Genomic DNA, 19,325 nt, shown 5'->3' on the forward strand with positions numbered 1-19,325 from the left:
CCCAAAAGCAACTGTAAATTAGTATTCATTCATTCAAAGAATGTCGATGGAAGGTACCAATGACCAGCATGTTGTTTGTTTTTTGTTTGTCTGTTTTTTGAGACAGAGTCTCCCTCTGCCGCCCAGGCTGGAGTGCAGTGGTGTTATCTTGGCTCACTGCAACCTCTGCCTCCAGGGTTCAAGCGATTCTCCTGCCTCAGCCTCCCGAGTAGGCATGCGCCACCATGCCGGGCTAATTTTTGTATTTTTAGTGGAGACGGGGTTTCGCCATGTTGGCCAGGCTAGTCTCAAACACCTGACCTCAGGCGATCTGCCCGCCTTGGCCTCCCAAGGTGCTGGGATTACAGGAGTGAGGCACTGCACCCGACTGGTGAGCAGCCTGTTCTAGGAGGTGAGTAGCCAGCTGTGAAAGAGAGACAATATTCTTGCTTCCAGGAGATCTAGGAGAGACGACAACTTCTAAAATAACGTAATTTTAGACATGAGACATAAACTGAATCGGTCGTCGGGGGAAGGAGGACGAAAAAGGGTTGATCTAGCAATTCCCAGACCAAGACACCAGGAGGGTCCCGCCCTCGGCTCCTCCTCCAGCTTTGCATACGCCTCCTGATTGGTTGGCGGCGGGCGGCCCCACCCCACGGAGCCGGGCTCCGCAAGCTGCAGGCGGGCTCCGCCAAGATGCAGCTGCGGCTCCGGATGTCGCCGGGCGGGCCAGGGGCAGCGCGGACCCGAGCCGGGCAGGGGGCGCCCGCCATGGCACTCGCGCGCGCCTAGCGCCCCAGACCCGCCTGCAGACCCGGATCCTCCCTGCCGCCGTCCCACCCGCCGTCCCCGCCCCTCCACCCTTTGTGTAGCAGCCACCCGGCGCCCCCGGCTTGCGCGACCCCGGCCGGGCCGGACCGCGGCAAAGCGCCAGGCCCCGCGTGGGCTCCCGGCGAGAGGCTGATGGCGAGGGGGCGCGGCGCGGGCGCTGTAGCCCGAGTTCCCGACGCTGGAGGCCCGGCCCGCCTCCGCCGCATTGTCCCGGGCCGCGCGTCCCGGCCCTGAGCCGCGCCGCCGCAGCACCCGCCAGCCGCCCGCGGGGCCATGCGGAGAGCCGCCGGGATGGAGGACTTCTCCGCGGAGGAAGAGGAGCCCTGGTACGACCAGCAGGACCTGGAGCAGGGTGAGCGCGGGGGCGACGGGGGCAGGAAGGCGGGGAGCGCCCGGTGACCCCTGTCCGCTTCTCCATTGTTGGGCGCTATCACCCCGGGAGGGGCTGGGCTGGACCCGGCGCGCCTGACTCGGAGGAGCGACGCGTCTGGAGAACCGGGACGTGGAGAGAGGGGGCGCTGCCGGAGAAGACGCGGACCGGACGGGTGGAGACCTGCAAAAGTGGGGGGGCGGGGGACGGTCTTCCTATTTTCCCAGACCACAGGGCATCGTCATCCAGCTCGCCCACCCCGTCCTGGAGGCAGCAACTGCCCAGCCACCCCTGGTATTGTTACGGGGCCTGAGCGCTGGCTAGGAGTCTTTGGAGGCCGGGAGGCGGCTCCTTCGTCATGTTTTGCTGGGAGGGTGGCGTGTGTATAGAGACAAGTTATCTCACACCAAATCCAGCAGCACCCGTCCCTGCCAGGATTTATGAGCTCTAAGACTCCCAGAAAGTTTCCCCAACTCGCTTCCTACTCAGGGAGAAGTGGTACCGGGTCTTTGCTGGTGAAGAAGCAGAAAGTCAAGTCTCCCATCTGCCTTCGAGAGTCAGGAGTCGCTTAGCCCTCCCCTGCCCGGTCCCCTTGCAAATGGCTCATGGTTTGGAGGGGGTCAGGTTCGGGAATCCCGGCCAGTGTGCCAGTTGAGAGTCTGAATAAAGAGGGATACACCTCCGCTGCCTCCAGTTGCCATCTGAGAGCAGAAAGGGCGACTGGAAGGGGGTTAGAAGCTGGTGATGAGGTGGCCGAAGTGACATCACTAGGAGTGGGGGATGGGGGGCTGTTGGGACAGGAAGCAGGAGGAGGCCTGCTGGAGTGGAGTCAGTTCTACCCTCTCCTCCCCCAAGATGCCTCATTCTTGGATGGTGAGAGCTGGAAGGGGCGAGGAAACATGTCCAGGGAGCAGTGACCTTCCCACAGCCTCCAGCAAGCTGGGGGGTGTGGACACAAGTCTGCTGCAGTTTGTGCCATCGTGGCCTGCTGTGGTGTGCCCACACCCTGGTCTCCATCCACAAGGCTCCAGAGGGCTGGTTTTGCCCTGATGTGCAGCAGCTACCGGGATCCTGAAACCCCTGACCTACTTCCCCACATGGCCAAGATTGACTGGCAGATGAGGCTCTGCCCTTGTGCTCAGGACAAGGGTGAATCATAGCCTCAGGGGGACCAGGGTGGGACTGGGGATGCTGGACTAGACCCTGCCATGGTCTGTGCCCTGGACTCTAACCTCAGCCTCCTTGCCTGGAATGAGATACAGCTCCCCTCAAACACACACACACACACATATCCACACATTGTGAAAACCCCCTCTCCCATCCTGAACAGAGATTTTTCCATGAACACCTATTAGGCTCCCTTTAAGTAACAGACACCATCCTGGGAGCTGGGAAGTCACAGCCCTGACCTTGAAGGTATACCCTGGCAGGTGAAGGAGGCAGGCTTGTAACTAAGTGCAGGTGGCACAGTATTTTTTTCTTTTTTCTTTTTATTTATTTATTTATTTTGAGACAGAGTCTCCCTCTGTCACCCAGGTTGGAGTATAATGGTGCAGTCTCAGCTCACTGCAACCTCCACCTCCCGGGTTCAAGTGATTCTCCTGCCTCAGCCTCCTGAGTAGCTGGGGGACCACACCCAGCTAATTTTTATATTTTTAGCAGAGACAGGGTTTCACCATGTTGGCCAGGCTGGTCTCAAACTCCTGACCTCAAATGATCCACCTGTCTTGGCCTCCCAAAGTGCTGGGATTACAGGCGTAAGCCACCGCACCCGGCTGGTGGCACAGTATTATGGGCAGTGGGGAGGGCTTCCTGGAAGAGCCAGGCTTAGAAAGAAAGATTGGAAACTGAGTTCTTGAGAAGACGGTTTTCAGGTAGGCTGATGCTAATATTGTTACTGTCTCACTTAATTCCTGCACCCCTAATGAAGGCTTTGGCACTGTTCCTGGCCCAGAGATGGGAAAGGAGCCAGGGTGTAGAGGTGGGAGATGTGCAGAGATGTGCAGCTTCTTGAGAGAGAGAAGTATCTGAGACTCCAGTTGCACTGAGTGGCCATGTTCTGGGCTGCCAGGAGGGATGGGCCCTGCAGGCCTTTGCTTCTCTGGCCCTGCTGGTCTGCAGCTGTTGGCCTGACCCAGCAGCGCCAGTGGTAGCCAAAGGCCAGGAATCAGGAGGGAAAGCAGAAATGAGAATAAACTGGAGCTTCCTGCCGAAAGTTGGATGTCTGCTTGCTGTGGGCCAGGTGCTGTGCTGAGCCTGAGGACATACTCTCTGCCCTCAGAGAGTCCACATTACATTAGAGAAGACAGAAATAGGACCAAACTTATAATGGCGTCAGAGTGAGGGGTTCTGCAACTGTAGACCCAGCGACAGGGACAGCAGAGAGTCAGAAAGGTTTATGCCAAGGCCCTTTTGAGCTGGAGGCTCTCCAGGAGAGGGAGGGAAGAAGTCATTCCAGGGGGAAGGGACACTTGTACCAAGTCATGGAGCGACATGAGAAGGCTGCAAAGTAGGGAATGAGGGGCTGAAGGAAGCACTGGACACGGGTTCTGAGGGGCATTCCCATGGGCCCCGCCTGCTCTGTGCCCCGGGGGCCAGGCATGGAGAACTGGATGGTGGGACAGAGCAGGGGCCAAAGGCCAGCCATATTGGGTGTCAGAGGCCTGTTGCATCTCCCAACCCACAAATTCTCTTCCACCCAGCTGCTCCCTGGTTGCCTGTGAGTGGCCCAGAAATGGTTTTCTCAGCCAGCCACCTGGTCTCACCTCCCGTCTGTTTCCTCCTGCCCCAAGGGCAGGCCCCAATTCCACTTTCCAGAAGCTTGACTGTAGAGATCCTGTTTGACTTTGATGCTCTGTCCTGGTGGAAGGCAGCCGTGGGACAAGTGAGGTCCTAGATTATCACTGTGTTCCCTCTGCCTGCTGCCATGAACATCTATAAAAATAGAAAAAGCCAGCTGGGCACAGCAGCTCAAGCCTGTAATCCCAGCACTTTGGGAGGCTGAGGCAGGCGGATCAACTGAGGTCGGGAGTTCGAGACCAGCCTGACCAACATGGAGAAACCCCGTCTCTACTAAAAATACAATGTTAGCCAGGCTTGGTGGCACATGCCTGTAGTCCCAGCTACTCAGGAGGCTGAGGCAGGAGACTCGCTTGAACCCAGGAGGCAGAGGTTGTAGTGAGCTGAGATAGCGCCATTGCACTCCAGCCTGGGCAACAAGAGCAAAACTCTGTCAGAAAGAAAGAAAGAGAGAGAGAGAGAAAGGAAGGAAGGAGGGAGGGAGGGAAGAAAGGAAGAAAGGAAGGAAGGGAGGGAGGGAAGGAGGGAGGAAGGGCCATTAATTATTAAGCACTGGCAGTCCCTCTTTTGGCCCACCTTCCTCCCCCACCTTGGACCAGGCACGGCAGGCCCTGTGAATTCCTCTTTCCAGGCTGAGAGGCGGCTGCTGAGTCACAGATTTGAAGTCCTTGGTACCTGTGCTTTCCCCGCCTGCCTAGCTGACCTTGAGTCCTCAGCCTCAGGAGAGCTCTGACCTGGCAACAGGAGGGAGATCCTGCCTCCACCCTGGTTACCCCAAAGGTGACCTGACCCTGATTCTGTGGACCCAGAGTGGCTGACAGTCATGCCCTGGAGCTGAGAACAGCCCTGCCAGGTAGTACTTGTGTCCACTACCTGGAGCCCACACCCTTACCTTTGTCCTCCCTGAAAATGTCCCATCCCTTTGCTGCATCTCTGCTCTGGAATTTGTGGTGCCCGAGCCAGTGAGCGACAGTGGGATTTCTAAGTTTCTTTTCAAAGACAGGCTCTGGGCTCCGCAGACATTCCTTCTCAGGCCTCTGGGGCATTGCTTCATGTAAAATCACTAAAGCCTCCTGAAGGAGACCCCAGAAAACCCTGGGGTCCAGGCAGGGGAGGTGCCAACCCAGACTTAATTTTATTTTATTATATTATTTTTTCTTTTGACCTGCACGGTTCAAACCCATAGCCCAGACTTAGTACCTTCCCCAGCTTGGTCCGGTGTGTCCCATTCATCCAGTTGTGACAGGCTGTTACTCCACTTTCACTTCCTGCCTAGCCAGCTCCCCCATTCTCCCGTTCCCAGGCCTCTCTCCTCTGAGCCGGGAGCCGTCACCAGCCCTCTGCTAGCTTGTGTTCTCTCCCTAGCACTTGGCTCCACTCATTTCCCTGCTCTGCAACTTCTAGACTCTTCCCTGATCCCTCCTGGCAGCTTTGACCAGCTTAGCTTGCACTGTGATCCCGTTTCCCTAAAATGATCTGAGACCTGCCTCTCTGCCCCCAAACAGCTTCTATTGTGTTTCTCTTTCTACCTGTCCGTGAATCAGTAGGTGGCCCAAGTCGATTCACTGCCTTCAAAGGGCAACCTTTGATGTCTCTGGTGTATAGGGTGGTATACCACCCTGGTCTGCCAGCATTAGAAATCTACACACAGCCCAGACACTCACCTGGAAGAAGGGGGCATGATGTTGCACTGCACTTGGCCTTTCTTCACTCACCTCTGATGCAGTGGCTTTGCACTCTAGTTAAGCTGCAGGGGCTCCATGAAGGCCACTTACATGGAGCGTGTCCTCCGACACCCACGGCAGGAGGTAGAATCAGTAGCAATGGCCTCTTTGCAGACCATGTAACAGTTTCCAAGGGGGGAACATTTAGGAGGGTAGCTCTCTGATCTCTTTCATGTATGTCTGAACTACTGGATACTGTTCAGGATGAGCTACATTTGAGTCCCACTATGGAAAACAGGAAGATAGCATGGCTCTGTCATCACAAACTGAAGATGATTTTGCCCAGCTCCTGAGTCCTGAGTTACTGCCATGCACACAACATAGCATAGGGCCGTAGTTCAATCTTTTTGTTGAGACAGTCTCGTTCCATTGCCCAGGCTGGAGTTCAGTGGCATGATCTCGGCTCACTGCAACCTCGGCCTCCCGGGTTCAGGCAGTTCTCCTGCCTCAGCCTTCCGAGTAGCCGGGATTATAGGTGCGCACCAGCACACCCAGCTAATTAATTTTTCTGTAGAGACATGGGTCTCACTATGTTGCCCAGTTCAATGATCTTTACATCAAACTTTACAATTTGTAGATACCTCCAGATTTTTGCCCAACTTACAGTTAATACATTCATACAGCATATATTCTCATTCCCTTACTAGGTTTATGTCACGTAACTAGTTTTTCTTGGCATCCTCATCAGAAAGTTAATTGCTCAAGGCTAAAGGTTCTTATCTATGATTTACATGATTTGGTTTCTTTGTTGTTGTTGTTGTTTTCAATGACTGAGGTAGGTGTTTGGGAAAGCTGCCTTTGTTTTTCCAGGCTAAGTTGCTGCAGCCTTGCTCTAGGATAGCAGCTTTGCACTCCTTCTCCAGATGACACAGGGCCCTCCTTTGGCTAAAACCCAGCCCTGGAGGCTCCACTTTGGTTGTTTTAAAACCTCACCTCTGTGCACGGGAGCAGGCTCCAGATTTTTTCCTGTGGGGCAGCTCAGCCTTTATGTCCAGGCTCGGTGGCTGGTCAGGCCCCTCTGCCTCTCACAAGGCAACGTCAGTTCTGCCCCCAGCTTGGCTGAAGGCCCAAGGCTCTGCCCTCAGCTGCCCACCAAGAGTCACTGCTTGCCCGGGCTCGTCCCAAAGGAAAACTTCCAACCCAGGTCTAGATTTCTTTTCAAAGACATCCCTTGTGCTCCCCAGTTATTCCTTCTCAGGCCTCTGTCCATTGCATAGCAAGGGCTCAGCCAAAACAACCGTATCTAGGAAACTTTCTGTCCAGGAGTATAGAGCCCATCCGTCCTCCAGAGACCCTAGAACTATCACTATGTCTAAAAAGGGAAAGCGGTAGAGAACTGGATCCCTGAACCACATCATATTGGCCCCAGTAGAGTTGCCTTTACGCATCTTGATCTGATTTACATCGTCAGCCTAGATTGAGAGCTGTTTTAAGAAGCAGCCTCATAAAGTGAAACAGACCAGCCGGGCACGGTGGCTCAAGCCTGTAATCCCAGCACTTTGGGAGGCCGAGACGGGCGGATCACGAGGTCAGGAGATCGAGACCATCCTGGCTAACACGGTGAAACCCCGTCTCTACTAAAAACTACAAAAAAACTAGCCGGGCGATGTGGCGGCACCTGTAGTCCCAGCTACCAGGGAGGCTGAGACAGGAGAATGGCGGGAACCCGGGAGGCGGAGCTTGCAGTGAGCTGAGATCCGGCCACAGCACTCCAGCCTGGGCGACAGAGCGAGACTCCATCTCAAAAAAAAAAAAAAAAAGTGAAACAGACCAGTGCTTTCCTGGATAGTCTTTTGACAGAATGCCTCAAGAAGGCCTACCTTTTGTCCCAGGAATTCTGTTTCTAGGAATTCTGTATCTAGGCCTACCTTTTGTTCCAGATACCTAGGCCTACCCTTTGTACAAGGAATCTGTGTCCTAAGGAATTGGGCGGTGATTTGCACAAAATGTTTTGTACCACAAAGTTAATTAGTTTCATTTTTTTTTTTTCAGAGATAGGGTCTTGCTTTGTCTCACTGGAATGCAGTGGCGCAATCATACATTACTGTAATCTGAAACTACTGAACTCAAGCAGTCCTCCCACATCAACTTCCCTAGTAGCTGCAACCACAGACCCACCACCTAGTAGCTGCACCACCATGCCCAGCTAATTTTTACAATTTTTTTGTAGAGATGGGGTCTCGGGTAGGGCGCGATCCCAACACTTTGGGAGGCCGAAGCGGGCGGATCCTGAGGTCAAGAGATCGAGACCATCCTGGACAACATGGCGAAACCCCGTCTCTACTAAAAATACAAAAATTAGCTGGGCGTGGTAGCGCATGCCTGTAGTCCCAGCTACTCGGGAGGCTGAGACAGGAGAATTGCTTGAACTTGGGAGGCGGAGGCTGCAGTGAGCCAAGATCGCACCACTGCACTCCAGCCTGGTGACAGAGAAAGACTCAGTCTCAAAAAAAAAGAAAAAAAAGAGATGGGATGTCGCTATGTTTCCCAGGCTAGTCTCTAACTTTGGGCCTCAAGCTGTCCTCTCACCTCAGCCTCTCAAAGCACTGGGATTACAGGCATGAACCACTGTGCCCAGTCTACACTTTCTTTTTTCTTTTTTTTTTCTTTTTGAGAGACAGTGTCTCACTCTGTCATCCAGGCTGGAGTCCAGCGGCACAATCACAGCTCACCAAGTAGCTGGGATTACAGGCATATGCCAAGACACCCCACTAATTTTCTTATTTTTTGTAAAGATAGAGTCTCATTATATTGCCCAGGCTGGTCTTGAACTCCTTTGCTAAAGCAGTCCTCCCACCTCGGCCTCCGAGTGCTGGGATTACAGGCGTGAGCCACCATACCCGGCCTGGCCTGTAATTTTTAAATCACCAGTTTGTTGTTGTTTGTTTGTTTGGTTTGTTTGTTTTTTTGAGACAGGGTCTCTCTCTGTCACCCCGGCTGGAGTGCAGTGACACAATATCGGCTCACTGCAACCTCTGTCTCCCAAGTTCAAGTGATCCTCCTGCCTCAACTTCCCAAGTAGCTGGGACCACAGGCACACGCCACCACGCCTGGCTAATTTTTGTTTTTAGTAGAGACAGGGTTTTACCATGTTGGCCAGGCTGGTCTCGAACTCCTGACTTCAAGTGATCCACCCACCTCGGCCTCCCAAAGAACTGGGATTATAGGCATGAGCCACCACGCCTGGCCTAAATCACCAGTTTTTAACCTTTCTGTACTGTTTGATTTTTTTACACCAATCATGCCTTATGAAAAACATTAAATCTATTTTAAAAAGAAAACAGCCTTGTGAAACTCAGCCTGAGCCTGCTGTAATGACGTCTTTAAGGACCCGCTCTCTCCCACCCTTCTCTGACTCTGGATTAAGCAGCCTAAATCTTTTTTTTTTAACAAATTTATTGAGATTTAATTAATACACAATACAATTCACTCATTTAAAGTGTGCAATTCAACGGTTTTTATTATATTCACAGTTATGCAACCATCACCACAATCAATTTTAGAATATTTTTATCACCCTGCCTCTTTTTAGAAACAAAAAACAGGCCAGGCACAGTAGCTCACACCTGTAATTCCAGCACTTTGGGAGGCTGAGGTGGGTGGATTGCTTGAGGTCAGGAGTTTGAGACCAGCCTGACCAATGTGGTGAAACCCCATCTCTATTAAAAATACAAAAATTAGCTGGACGTGGTTGTGGGCGCCTGTAATCCCAGCTACTTGGGAGGTTGAGGCAGGAGAATGGTGTGAACCCAGGAGGCGGAGGTTGCAGTGAGCCCAGATTGCCCCACTGCTCTCCAGCCTGGGAGACAAAGCAAGACTCCGTCTCAAAAAAAAAAAAAAGGAAAGAAACAAAAAATAATAAATATATTTAATATACATATGTGTGTTGTTGGGAAGGTTGTACCCACTCCAAATATCTAGGTATCATCACACAACTCAGACCCACAAAGAGAACTTTTAGGGATTTTAGTACCTGCCGTTTGCTTCTAACTCCTCTCTACCCACCCATCCCCCTGAAAACAGACGGATTCCCTCCTAGCCTATCTGATGGGTGCTCATTTCCCTTGGACTGGGGTCGGGGAGGGAAGGTTCCAGTCCTACAGGGTACAAACACCAGGGCTGCCGCGGGAAGAGGATGGTTCTGCTGCTCAGGGAAAGGAGAAGGTTTGAGAGAGGGGCACATGTCACTAGGGTCAAATGGTACCCAACCAGGAGCCCAATACCTGAATTATCCCCCCAGCATGGACATAAACCAGCTGGGTGACCATGGGCAAGTCACTCTGCTGTCCTGCTCATTAGCCATAAAATCAAGAATTTAAGCCAAAAAGTTCTGAATCGGGCCGGGCGCGGTGGCTCAAGCCTGTAATCCCAGCACTTTGGGAGGCCAAGATGGGCGGATCACGAGGTCAGGAGATCGAGACCATCCTGGCTAATACGGTGAAACCCCGTCTCTACTTAAAAATACAAAAAACTAGCCGGGCGACGAGGCGGGTGCCTGTAGTCCCAGCTACTCGGGAGGCTGAGGCAGGAGAATGGCGTAAACCCGGGAGGCGGAGCTTGCAGTGAGCTGAGATCCGGCCACTTCACTCCAGCCTGGGTGGCAGAACAAGACTCCGTCTCAAAAAAAAAAAAAAAAGTTCTGAATCCTCTTCCAGTTTTAATATTCAGCAAGCCCTTCTGCTCTCTCTGCCTCTCAGCAAGCTCCTATTCACCCTTTTCTTTTTTTCTTTCTTTTTTTTTTTTTTTTTTTTTTGAGATGGAGTCTCGCTCTGTCACTCAGGCTGGAGTGCAGTGGCACGATCTCGGCTCACTGCAAGCTCCTCCTCCTGGGTTCAAGCGATGCTTCTGCCTCAGCCTCCCAAGTAGCTGGGATTACAGGCTTGTGCCACCACACCCGGCTAATTTTTATATTTGTAGTAGAGATAGGATTTCACCATGTTGGCCTGGCTGGTCTTGAACTCCTGACCTCAAGTGATCCTCCCACCTTGGCCTCCCAAAGTGCTGGGATTACAGGCGTGAGCCACCGCACCCGGCCTCCTATCCATCCTTCAAAGTCCGACTCAAAAGCTGCCCGTTTGCCTGAGCCTCCCGGGGACAGTGAAGCTCTCCCTTGCCCATCACTCCATGGCACCTGGCCCCTATGTCCGTCCATGCTCTTCTCACTCACTCGTTCTTCCAAAAAGACAAATTATGCACTGACTCTGTGCTAGATACTGTCCTAGGCCCTGGGGATATTCATGAGCAAAACATAAAAATCCCTGCCCTGCCAGGTGCGGTGGCTCATGCCTGTAATACTAGCATTTTGAGAGGTCAAGGTAGGAGGGTCGCTTGAGGCCAGGAGTTCGAGACTAGCCTGGGCAATATAACATGACCCTGTCTCTACAAAAAAAATTTAAAAATTTTAAGCCAGGTGTGGTGGCTCACGCCTGTAATCCCAGCACTTTGGGAGGCCTGAGGTCAGGAGTTCAAGACCAGTGTGGCCAACGTGGTAAGACCCCATCTCTACTGAAAATACAAAAAATTAGCCGGGCATGGTAGTGGGTGCCTATAATCCCGGCATAAAAAAGATTTTAGGAAAAAAAAGAAAAGGGCCAGGCACTGTGGCTCACGCCTGTAATCCCAGCAGTTTGGGAGGCCGAGGAGGGTGGATCATGAGGTCAGGAGATCGAGACCATCCTGGCTAACACGGTGAAACCCCATCTCTACTAAAAATGCAAAAAATTAGCCAGGCATGGTGGCCGGCGCCGGTAGTCCCATCTATTTGGAAGGCTGAGGCAGGAGAATGGTTGGCGGGAACCTGGGAGGCGGAGGTTGCAGTGAGCCAAGATCGCGCCATTGCACTCCAGCCTGAGCAAGAAGAGCAAAACTCTGTCTCAAAAAAAAAAAAAAATACTACTCCTGTAGTCCCAGCAACCAGTATTATAGTCCCACGCCTCTTCACAGGCATGATCATATACGCTTTAGCCTTGAGCTCCTGGGCTCAAGGGATCCTATCCCAGGCAGCAGTATTGTACCACCCTTTTTTTTTTTTTTTTTTTTTTTTTTTTTTTTTTTTTAAATAGAGGTGAGATCTCACTATGTTGCCCTGGGAGGCTGAGGGAGGGAGGAAGATTGCTTGAGCCCAGGAGCTCAAGGCTGCAGCACATACGATCACACCTGTAAATACTCACTGCACCTCAGCCTGGGCCCCATCCCTTAAAAGAAAAAAAAAAACTGCCACATGAGCTCACAGTTAGTTGGGGGAGCTGAAAAAGATAAAGGAGGAACTTGCTTGGGAAATTAGATGGTGCTAAGTGCTAAGGAGAAAGATGAAGCGGGAGAGAGACTGCAGGGCAGGGAACAGTGTGACTGAACCAAGTGATTGGGGAAAGATCTAGAGAAAGTGACAGGCACAGACTTGAAGGAGAAGAGGGAGCAAGTCCTGGAAGTGTCAGGAAAGAACATTCCAGGCAGAAGTAACAGTGCAAAGGCTTAGCTCCTGGCTTACCTCTCCTCCCAGGCCTGGAGGCTCCTGGTGTCTTGGTTACGTTGGGATCACCTAGAGTAGATGCTCGGAACATGAATGGGACATCCTCTGCCTTTGTTCTCATGCTCATGTTTCTCCTATCCTAGACTTGCACCTAGCTGCAGAGCTGGGGAAGACTCTGCTGGAGAGGAACAAGGAGCTGGAGGGGTCCCTGCAGCAGATGTACTCCACCAATGAGGAACAGGTGCAGGAGATCGAGGTGAGGGCCCTGCATGTGCTTGCCCACACCCCTCAAGGGCCCCTTGGCCTGTGTGTGACTTTATGCAACTTAGAATAAGGTGCCGGCTTATCAGACACAGCCTTAGCCCAATAGCCTGGTATAGTTCACAACTGTGCTATCCTGTACAAGGATAGCACAGCTATCTCAGGCAGCCCTATTGCACCGCCAGTTTTGTGGGTTTTTTTAAATAGAGACCAAGTCTCACCATGTTGCCCAAGCTGGTCTCTAACTCCTGAGTTCAAGTGATCCTCCCACCTCAGCCTCCTAAAATGCTAGGATTACAGGCATGAGCCACCATGCCCAGCCTGAACCACCATTTTTAAGCCCCACTCAGCTGAAGACAAATACATCAAAGCAAACTTGTCCTTAGAAGGGGAGAAGAGGCTGGGCGTGGTGGCTCATGCTTGTAATCCCAGCACTTTGGGAGGCCAAGGTGGGTGAAATACTTGAGCCCAGGCAACATGGTGAAACCTTGTCTCTACAAAAAATACAAAAATTAGCTGGCTATGGTGGCATGCGCCTGTGGTCCCAGCTACTTGAGAGGATGAGGTGAGGATCGCTTGAGCCTGGAGGTTGAGGCTGCAGTGAGCTGTGATTGTGCCACTGCACTCCAGCCTAGGCAACAGAGCAAGACCCTGTCTTAAAAATAAATAAATAAAATAAAAAAGATTTTAGAAGCTTAAAAAAAAAAAAGAGGCTGGGGTGGTGGCGCACACCTATAATCCCAGCACTTTGAGAGGCAGAGGCAGTCAGATCACTTGAGGTCAAGAGTTCAAGACCAGCCTGGCCAATATGGTGAAACCCTGTCTCTACTAAAAATACCAAAATTAGCCAGGCATGGTGGCGGGCACCCATAGTTCCAGCTACTCAGGAGGCTGAGGCAGGAGAATCACTTGAACTCAGGAGGCAGAGGTTGCAGTGAGTCGAAATCATGCCACTGTACTTCAGCCTGGGCAACACAGCAAGACTCTGTCTCAAAAAAAAATAGAAAAGAAAAGAAAAAAGACAAAAAAAGAAGTAGGAGGAGGGTCTAGGCAGAGACATTTGCCCCTGCTCAATTCCAAAAGGTTACTCAATGTGCTTCCACCCCCAGTACCTAACCAAGCAGCTGGACACGCTGCGGCACGTGAACGAGCAGCACGCCAAAGTCTATGAGCAGCTGGACCTGACAGCCCGGGACCTGGAGCTAACCAACCACAGGCTGGTGCTGGAGAGCAAGGCCGCCCAGCAGAAGATCCATGGGTGAGGGCCCAGCTGAGGGCCGGGGGGCGGGCGAGGGAGAGCCCCAGGGCTGTGTGTACACAGGAGCCCATAGACTGATGGGTGTGACTTGTGCATGTCTCCCTAGGAACCGGGGATGGGAGTGAGCTTGTCCTTGTGGATTTTGTGTGGTTTAACATTCAGGCCGCAACCTTGCCTTAAGCACCAACTATGCGCTAGGCTCTTTTTTATACACTGGGGATGCAACGATGGGGAAACAAAGACATTGTCTTGCCCTATAAGACCTCATAGCCTGGAAGAGAAGGCAGGCATGTAAATATTTTATGGCAGTGCAGGACAATAAGTGATAGAGGAGTGACAAGGAACTAAGTTGGCACAGAGGAGAAGTCATCAGCTCGTCTGAGAGGCATAAAAGAAGGGCGGGTCCTTGGGCATGCAGAGAATTCCCCACCCTACCTCAGGACCAGACAGCGGCTCAAGGGTACCTGTCTACCTCCTATCCAACATCCCTCCATCTTCAGGGAGCCAGGGCTGCCATGAGGCAAACTGGCCCCATCCCCTTAAAGTCCCTGTGTGTCCACTGCCCCACTCCCAGGCTGACGGAGACCATTGAGCGCCTCCAGGCCCAGGTGGAGGAGCTGCAGGCCCAGGTGGAGCAACTAAGAGGCCTGGAGCAGCTGCAAGTGCTCCGGGAGAAGCGGGAACGCAGGCGTACCATCCACACCTTCCCCTGCCTCAAGGAGCTATGCACCAGCCCCCGGTAGGTGAGAGTGCTCCTTGGTGTCTCTGGGATTGCCAGCTATGGGAGGAAGGAGAGGTAGCAGGCAGCAGGGTGCTGTTGGTGCATCATCCAGGCCATCAGAGAGACTGGGCCTGTTCCTAATGACAGTCATAGCAGCTGGCGTTTACTGAGCCCTGGCAGTGTGCTGCCACTACGCTGATACAATTTTTTTTTTTTTTTTTTTTTTTTTTGAGATGGAGTTTTGCTCTGTCGCCCAGGCTGGAGTGCAGTGGCGCGATCTCGGCTCACTGCAAGCTCTGCCTCCCAGGTTCATGCCATTCTCCTGCCTCAGCCTCCAGAGTAGCTGGGACTACAGGTGCCCACCACCACACCGGGCTCATTTTTATTTTTATTTTTTTTGTATTTTTAGTAGAGACAGGGTTTCACCGTGTTAGCCAGGATGGTCTCAATCTCCTGACCTCGTGATCCACCCGCCTCGGCCTCCCAAAGTGCTGGGATTACAGGCGTGAGCCACCGCGCCTGGCCTAAGCTAATATAATTCTTTTTTTTTTTTTTTTTTTGAGATGGAGTCTCACTCTGACACCCAGGCTAGAGTGCAGTGGCCAGATGTCAGCTCACTGCAAGCTTCACCTCTGGGTTTACGCCATTCTCCTGCCTCAGCCTCTCAAGTAGCTGGGACCACAGGCGCCTGCCACCTCGCCCGGCTAGTTTTTTGTATTTTTTAGTAGAGACGGGGTTTCACCGGATCAGCCGGATGGTCTCGATCTCCTGACCTCGTGATCCGCCCGTCTCGACCTCCCAGAGTGCTGGGATTACAGGCTTGAGCCACTGCGCCCGGCCAGCTGATATAATTCTTATGACAACACTGTTGGGGGTGTTTTATTATGCCTACTCTCCAGATGATAAAATTGAAGTGCAGAGGTTGTGTGTCTTATCCAAGGTCACCTGTTTAGTAAGAGGTTCAGCCAGGATGCTAACCCAGGAGGGCTAACCCACTGTGCTTTTCAGTTCCCATTAAATCTAAGACCAGACAACCACTTAATAATGGAAAAATACATGTTTCATATGTAGTGGGTGTTTCAATAAAGGTCCTGGCAGGAAACAGTCTCTTACACAGAGTAATGGAAAAGTTTAATGAAGAAGAGGTGTGGGCAGGGCGTAGGGAAACCACAGGGACACTATAGTGCCCCAGGGTTGCAGCAGAGTGGAGCTGCCACCAGGCCTAGGCCTCAAAGAGCAAGGGGGAAGGGAGGTTACCGGCACCTAGAATGTATGGAGAAGGCTGCCTGGTCACCATTAACCATGGAGAGCCCAAGGAAGACACACCCCACGGCCTCTGCTCCCCCCTCGGACCTCTAGCCAGTGCCTCCCATGTGCCAAGCTCAGGGGAGAACCAGGCGACCTGGCAGAGGCGGTCCGTGGTGGTCAGCCTCCAGGGGCAGAGAGCAGGGGGAGAAGGGTGGAGGAGGGTGGAGAGCCAACGGAGAGGGGCAAACAATTTCAGCCCAGAGAACAAGAGAGATGTAAGGGCTGGACTTCTCAGCCTTGGCCGTGACCGTGACCACTGCCCTCTCCTCCGTCCCCACCCCGCTCGGGCTTCCACTCCCGGCCAGGTGCAAGGATGCTTTCCGCCTACACAGTTCCTCCCTGGAGCTCGGCCCGCGGCCCCTGGAGCAGGAGAACGAGCGGCTGCAGTCCCTGGTGGGGGCGCTGCGCTCCCAGGTGAGCCAGGAGCGGCAGCGCAAGGAGCGGGCGGAGCGCGAGTACACCGCGGTGCTGCAGGAGTACTCCGAGCTGGAGCGCCAGCTGTGCGAGATGGAGGCCTGTCGCCTGCGCGTGCAAGAGCTGGAGGCAGAGCTGCTGGAGCTGCAGCAGATGAAGCAGGCCAAGACCTATCTACTGGGCCCGGACGACCACCTGGCCGAGGCCCTGCTCGCACCCCTCACGCAGGCCCCTGAGGCCGACGATCCCCAGCCCGGCCGCGGGGACGACTCAGGCGCCCAGGACGGTGTCTCCTCACCTGCCGCCTCCCCAGGCCACGTGGTGCGCAAGAGCTGCAGCGACACTGCGCTCAACGCCATCGTGGCCAAAGACCCAGCCAGCCGGCACGCGGGCAACCTCACACTGCATGCCAACAGTGTGCGCAAGCGGGGCATGTCCATTCTGCGGGAGGTGGACGAGCAGTACCACGCGCTGCTCGAGAAGTACGAGGAGCTGCTTAGCAAGTGCCGGCAGCACGGGGCCGGGGTGCGGCACACCGGTGTGCAGACCTCGCGCCCCATCTCCCGGGACAGCTCGTGGAGGGACTTGCGCGGGGGTGAGGAGGGCCAGGGGGAGGCCAAGGCAGGTGAGAAGAGCCTAAGCCAGCACGTGGAGGCTGTCGACAAGCGGCTGGAGCAGAGCCAGCCCGAGTACAAGGCGCTCTTTAAGGAGATCTTCTCCAGGATCCAGAAGACCAAGGCTGACATCAACGCCACCAAAGTCAAGACGCACAGCAGCAAGTGACCCTTGCCCGGCCTGCAGCCTCCCCCAAGGTGGAGGCCGTGGGGTCCCTCAGGCCTGGGCGGCACAGCTTCCAGAGAGCGAGCGCCCTTTAGCGGCCTGCCACCTGATCCGGAAGCACGCGACCTCCTGATCCGGAAGCACGCAGCATGTTCCCTGCTGAGCAGAGGCAGCCCACCTGTTCTGCCTCCCAGGAGCCCTTGGCCACCTCGCGCCAGCCCAAAGGCACAGCTCAGAGTTCAAAGCCAAATGTCCCCACTACCCCAGGGATCCCCCAGCTCCTCCAGCCCCAGGCTTCCTGACCCTGCGCCTCACCCTCAGACTGGTGACCAGGCTTCTGAAAAAGCCATTCTGGATCAGTTGGCTGTTTTTTGGTTAAGTTTGTTTTTTCTAAGAGATTTGCAATGCAAGGTCTCCTTGACCCCTTGCCACAACTGGAAACACTTGAAAGGGGACCCCAGGGCCAGCTGTTTCAGGGGTTTCCTGGACCACCCACTGCTTCTCCCCAGCCCTAATGTGCTGACATTCCCTTAGTACCAGCTGTCCCACCCCCAAGGTCCTGACCAGGTCAGAGATGTCCCCTGCCATGCAGAGCAGGAAGCCTCAGCTGGGCCTGGAGTGTCCCTGCTCCAGCCCTGCCAAGGACAGGTTTCTCCCTGGATACTCTTGGCCCACTGCAGATCTGTAGCCAGTCAGAGGAGGAGGAGAAGGAGCCCCTCAGCAGACTGATGCATTTTCGCTCATAGCCAGCCTCCTCGGCTTCCAACCTGGGAAATGCCTGCTGGGCCTTAAGCTTTCCAGGGGCCGGGGCAGTGGGGAGCCCTCATCCCTTCACACCGCCTCCAACTAATCAAGCTTGGCCTCTGACTCCCCTCTCTGTGCTTGCCCCCATCTCAGGGACCATGATGTCTCAGTCACTCCATGCTCCCCACAGGCCAACCCTGGCACAGGTCATGTCTGCAGTCCCCAGAATGTTCTGGACATGCACCACCAGCCAGTGGTCCCAGTGTCCACCCCTGCCTGCCCTTCACTGGGGACTGGGGTTTTCATCCCATGCTGCATCCTGTTGAATTGGGATGGGGCTGAGGAACATGCTCCCTCCCTCCCTCCCTCCCATAAAATGCCTGCTCTTAACGTCCCACCTTTGTGGGGGGCTTTTGAGGACCCAGCTGGGTCAGGGGTTTTGCTTCAAGATGTCAGAAAGTCAAGGTTCAGCTAAGAGACACCCAGGTCCCCAGCTTGCCCTGAGCAGCTTCTGGTTCCTTCTGCCACCCTTTCTGAGACCCTAGAAACCAGAGGAACCATACAGTCAGTGGAAGGCGGGGACCCTGGCCTCTGTACCGGGAGCCCAGTGGGAACCTTCATGCCTTATTTATTTCTAATGGGTAAAGGGGTTTTCTTACCAAGCATCCCTGACCTCCTGGAGACACCACCTGCTTTCCGGGCGGCACTGTGAGAGGGAGCTGGTGGCGACTGTGTCCTTCTGTACATGCAACTGGGAAACTTTTGTCCTTTGAGGCTAGGCAGCTCCCTGCCCTCCGTGTGTCTCTGTTATCTGGGCAAAAGGACTGTGGAAGGGTGGGGGGAAGAGCTCCAGCCTGTTTGCTCCCCAGCTCTGTAGTGGCAGACCAGCATCACCTTTGAAGTATACGTGAGAGAAATATATTTACAAATGCTTTATTCTCTTCTTTAATAAAAAATGCACCAGTATTCTAAAAGCAGAAATGGCCCATCTCTGTGCATCTCACACACCTGCCTCACATCATGCCCAGCTGTGGGAGAGGGTAGCATCCTGGGTCCCACTTCCCTGAGACTGAACAGCTCCAAATAGCAGCCTCTGGCAGAAGTTTCTATATTTATTGAGGGCCAGCTAGGGATACATGGTGAACAAGCCAGCAGGGCCCCTCTTCCCTTGGAGTTTACATTCTTGTGTGGGGAGATCCACCCAAAATAATTAAACAAAAGATGTAGCATGATGGAAAAATCAGGGCAGGAGGGTAGTGCTACCTCTCAGCTAGAGCACCTGGGTTCAACAGGGTGAACCAAGTTTTTTTTTATTATTTTTTATTTATTTATTTATTTTTGAGACGGAGTCTCGCTCTGTCGCCCAGCCTGGAGTGCAGTGGCCGGATCTCAGCTCACTGCAAGCTCCGCCTCCCGGGTTCACGCCATTCTCCCGCCTCAGCCTCCCGAGTAGCTGGGACTACAGGCGCCCGCCACCTCGCCTGGCTAGTTTTTTGTTTTTTTTAGTAGAGACGGGGTTTCACCATATTAGCCAGGATGGTCTCAATCTCCTGACCTCGTGATCCGCCCGTCTCGGCCTCCCAAAGTGCTGGGATTACAGGCTTGAGCCACCGCGCCCGGCCGAACCAAGTTTTTTTAAAAGAAAAAAGAAAAGAAAAATCGAC

At 53.6% G+C, this 19,325-nt stretch overlaps 1 protein-coding gene across 2 annotated transcripts; it reads left to right on the forward strand.

Annotated features, from left to right (window-relative positions):
* Positions 1-528: 528 nt before the first annotated feature.
* CDR2L (cerebellar degeneration related protein 2 like) lies at positions 529-18,638 on the forward strand. Of its 2 annotated transcripts, none has more exons than XM_010387636.2 (5): positions 529-1,165; positions 12,319-12,431; positions 13,546-13,694; positions 14,269-14,433; positions 16,029-18,638. In XM_010387636.2, the coding sequence occupies exons 1-5, from the start codon at positions 1,087-1,089 to the stop codon at positions 16,918-16,920; spliced, it is 1,398 nt and encodes a 465-aa protein (XP_010385938.1). In that variant the 5' UTR covers positions 529-1,086; the 3' UTR covers positions 16,921-18,638. The 2 variants fall into 2 exon arrangements, with proteins under 2 accessions (XP_010385938.1, XP_030779923.1); XM_030924063.1 differs by having other exon boundaries at positions 16,056-18,638.
* The last annotated feature ends 687 nt before the right edge of the window (positions 18,639-19,325 follow it).

Source organism: Rhinopithecus roxellana, chromosome 19 (genome assembly GCF_007565055.1).
Source record: "Rhinopithecus roxellana isolate Shanxi Qingling chromosome 19, ASM756505v1, whole genome shotgun sequence".
In the NCBI taxonomy this organism is placed as follows: Eukaryota; Metazoa; Chordata; class Mammalia; order Primates; family Cercopithecidae; genus Rhinopithecus; species Rhinopithecus roxellana.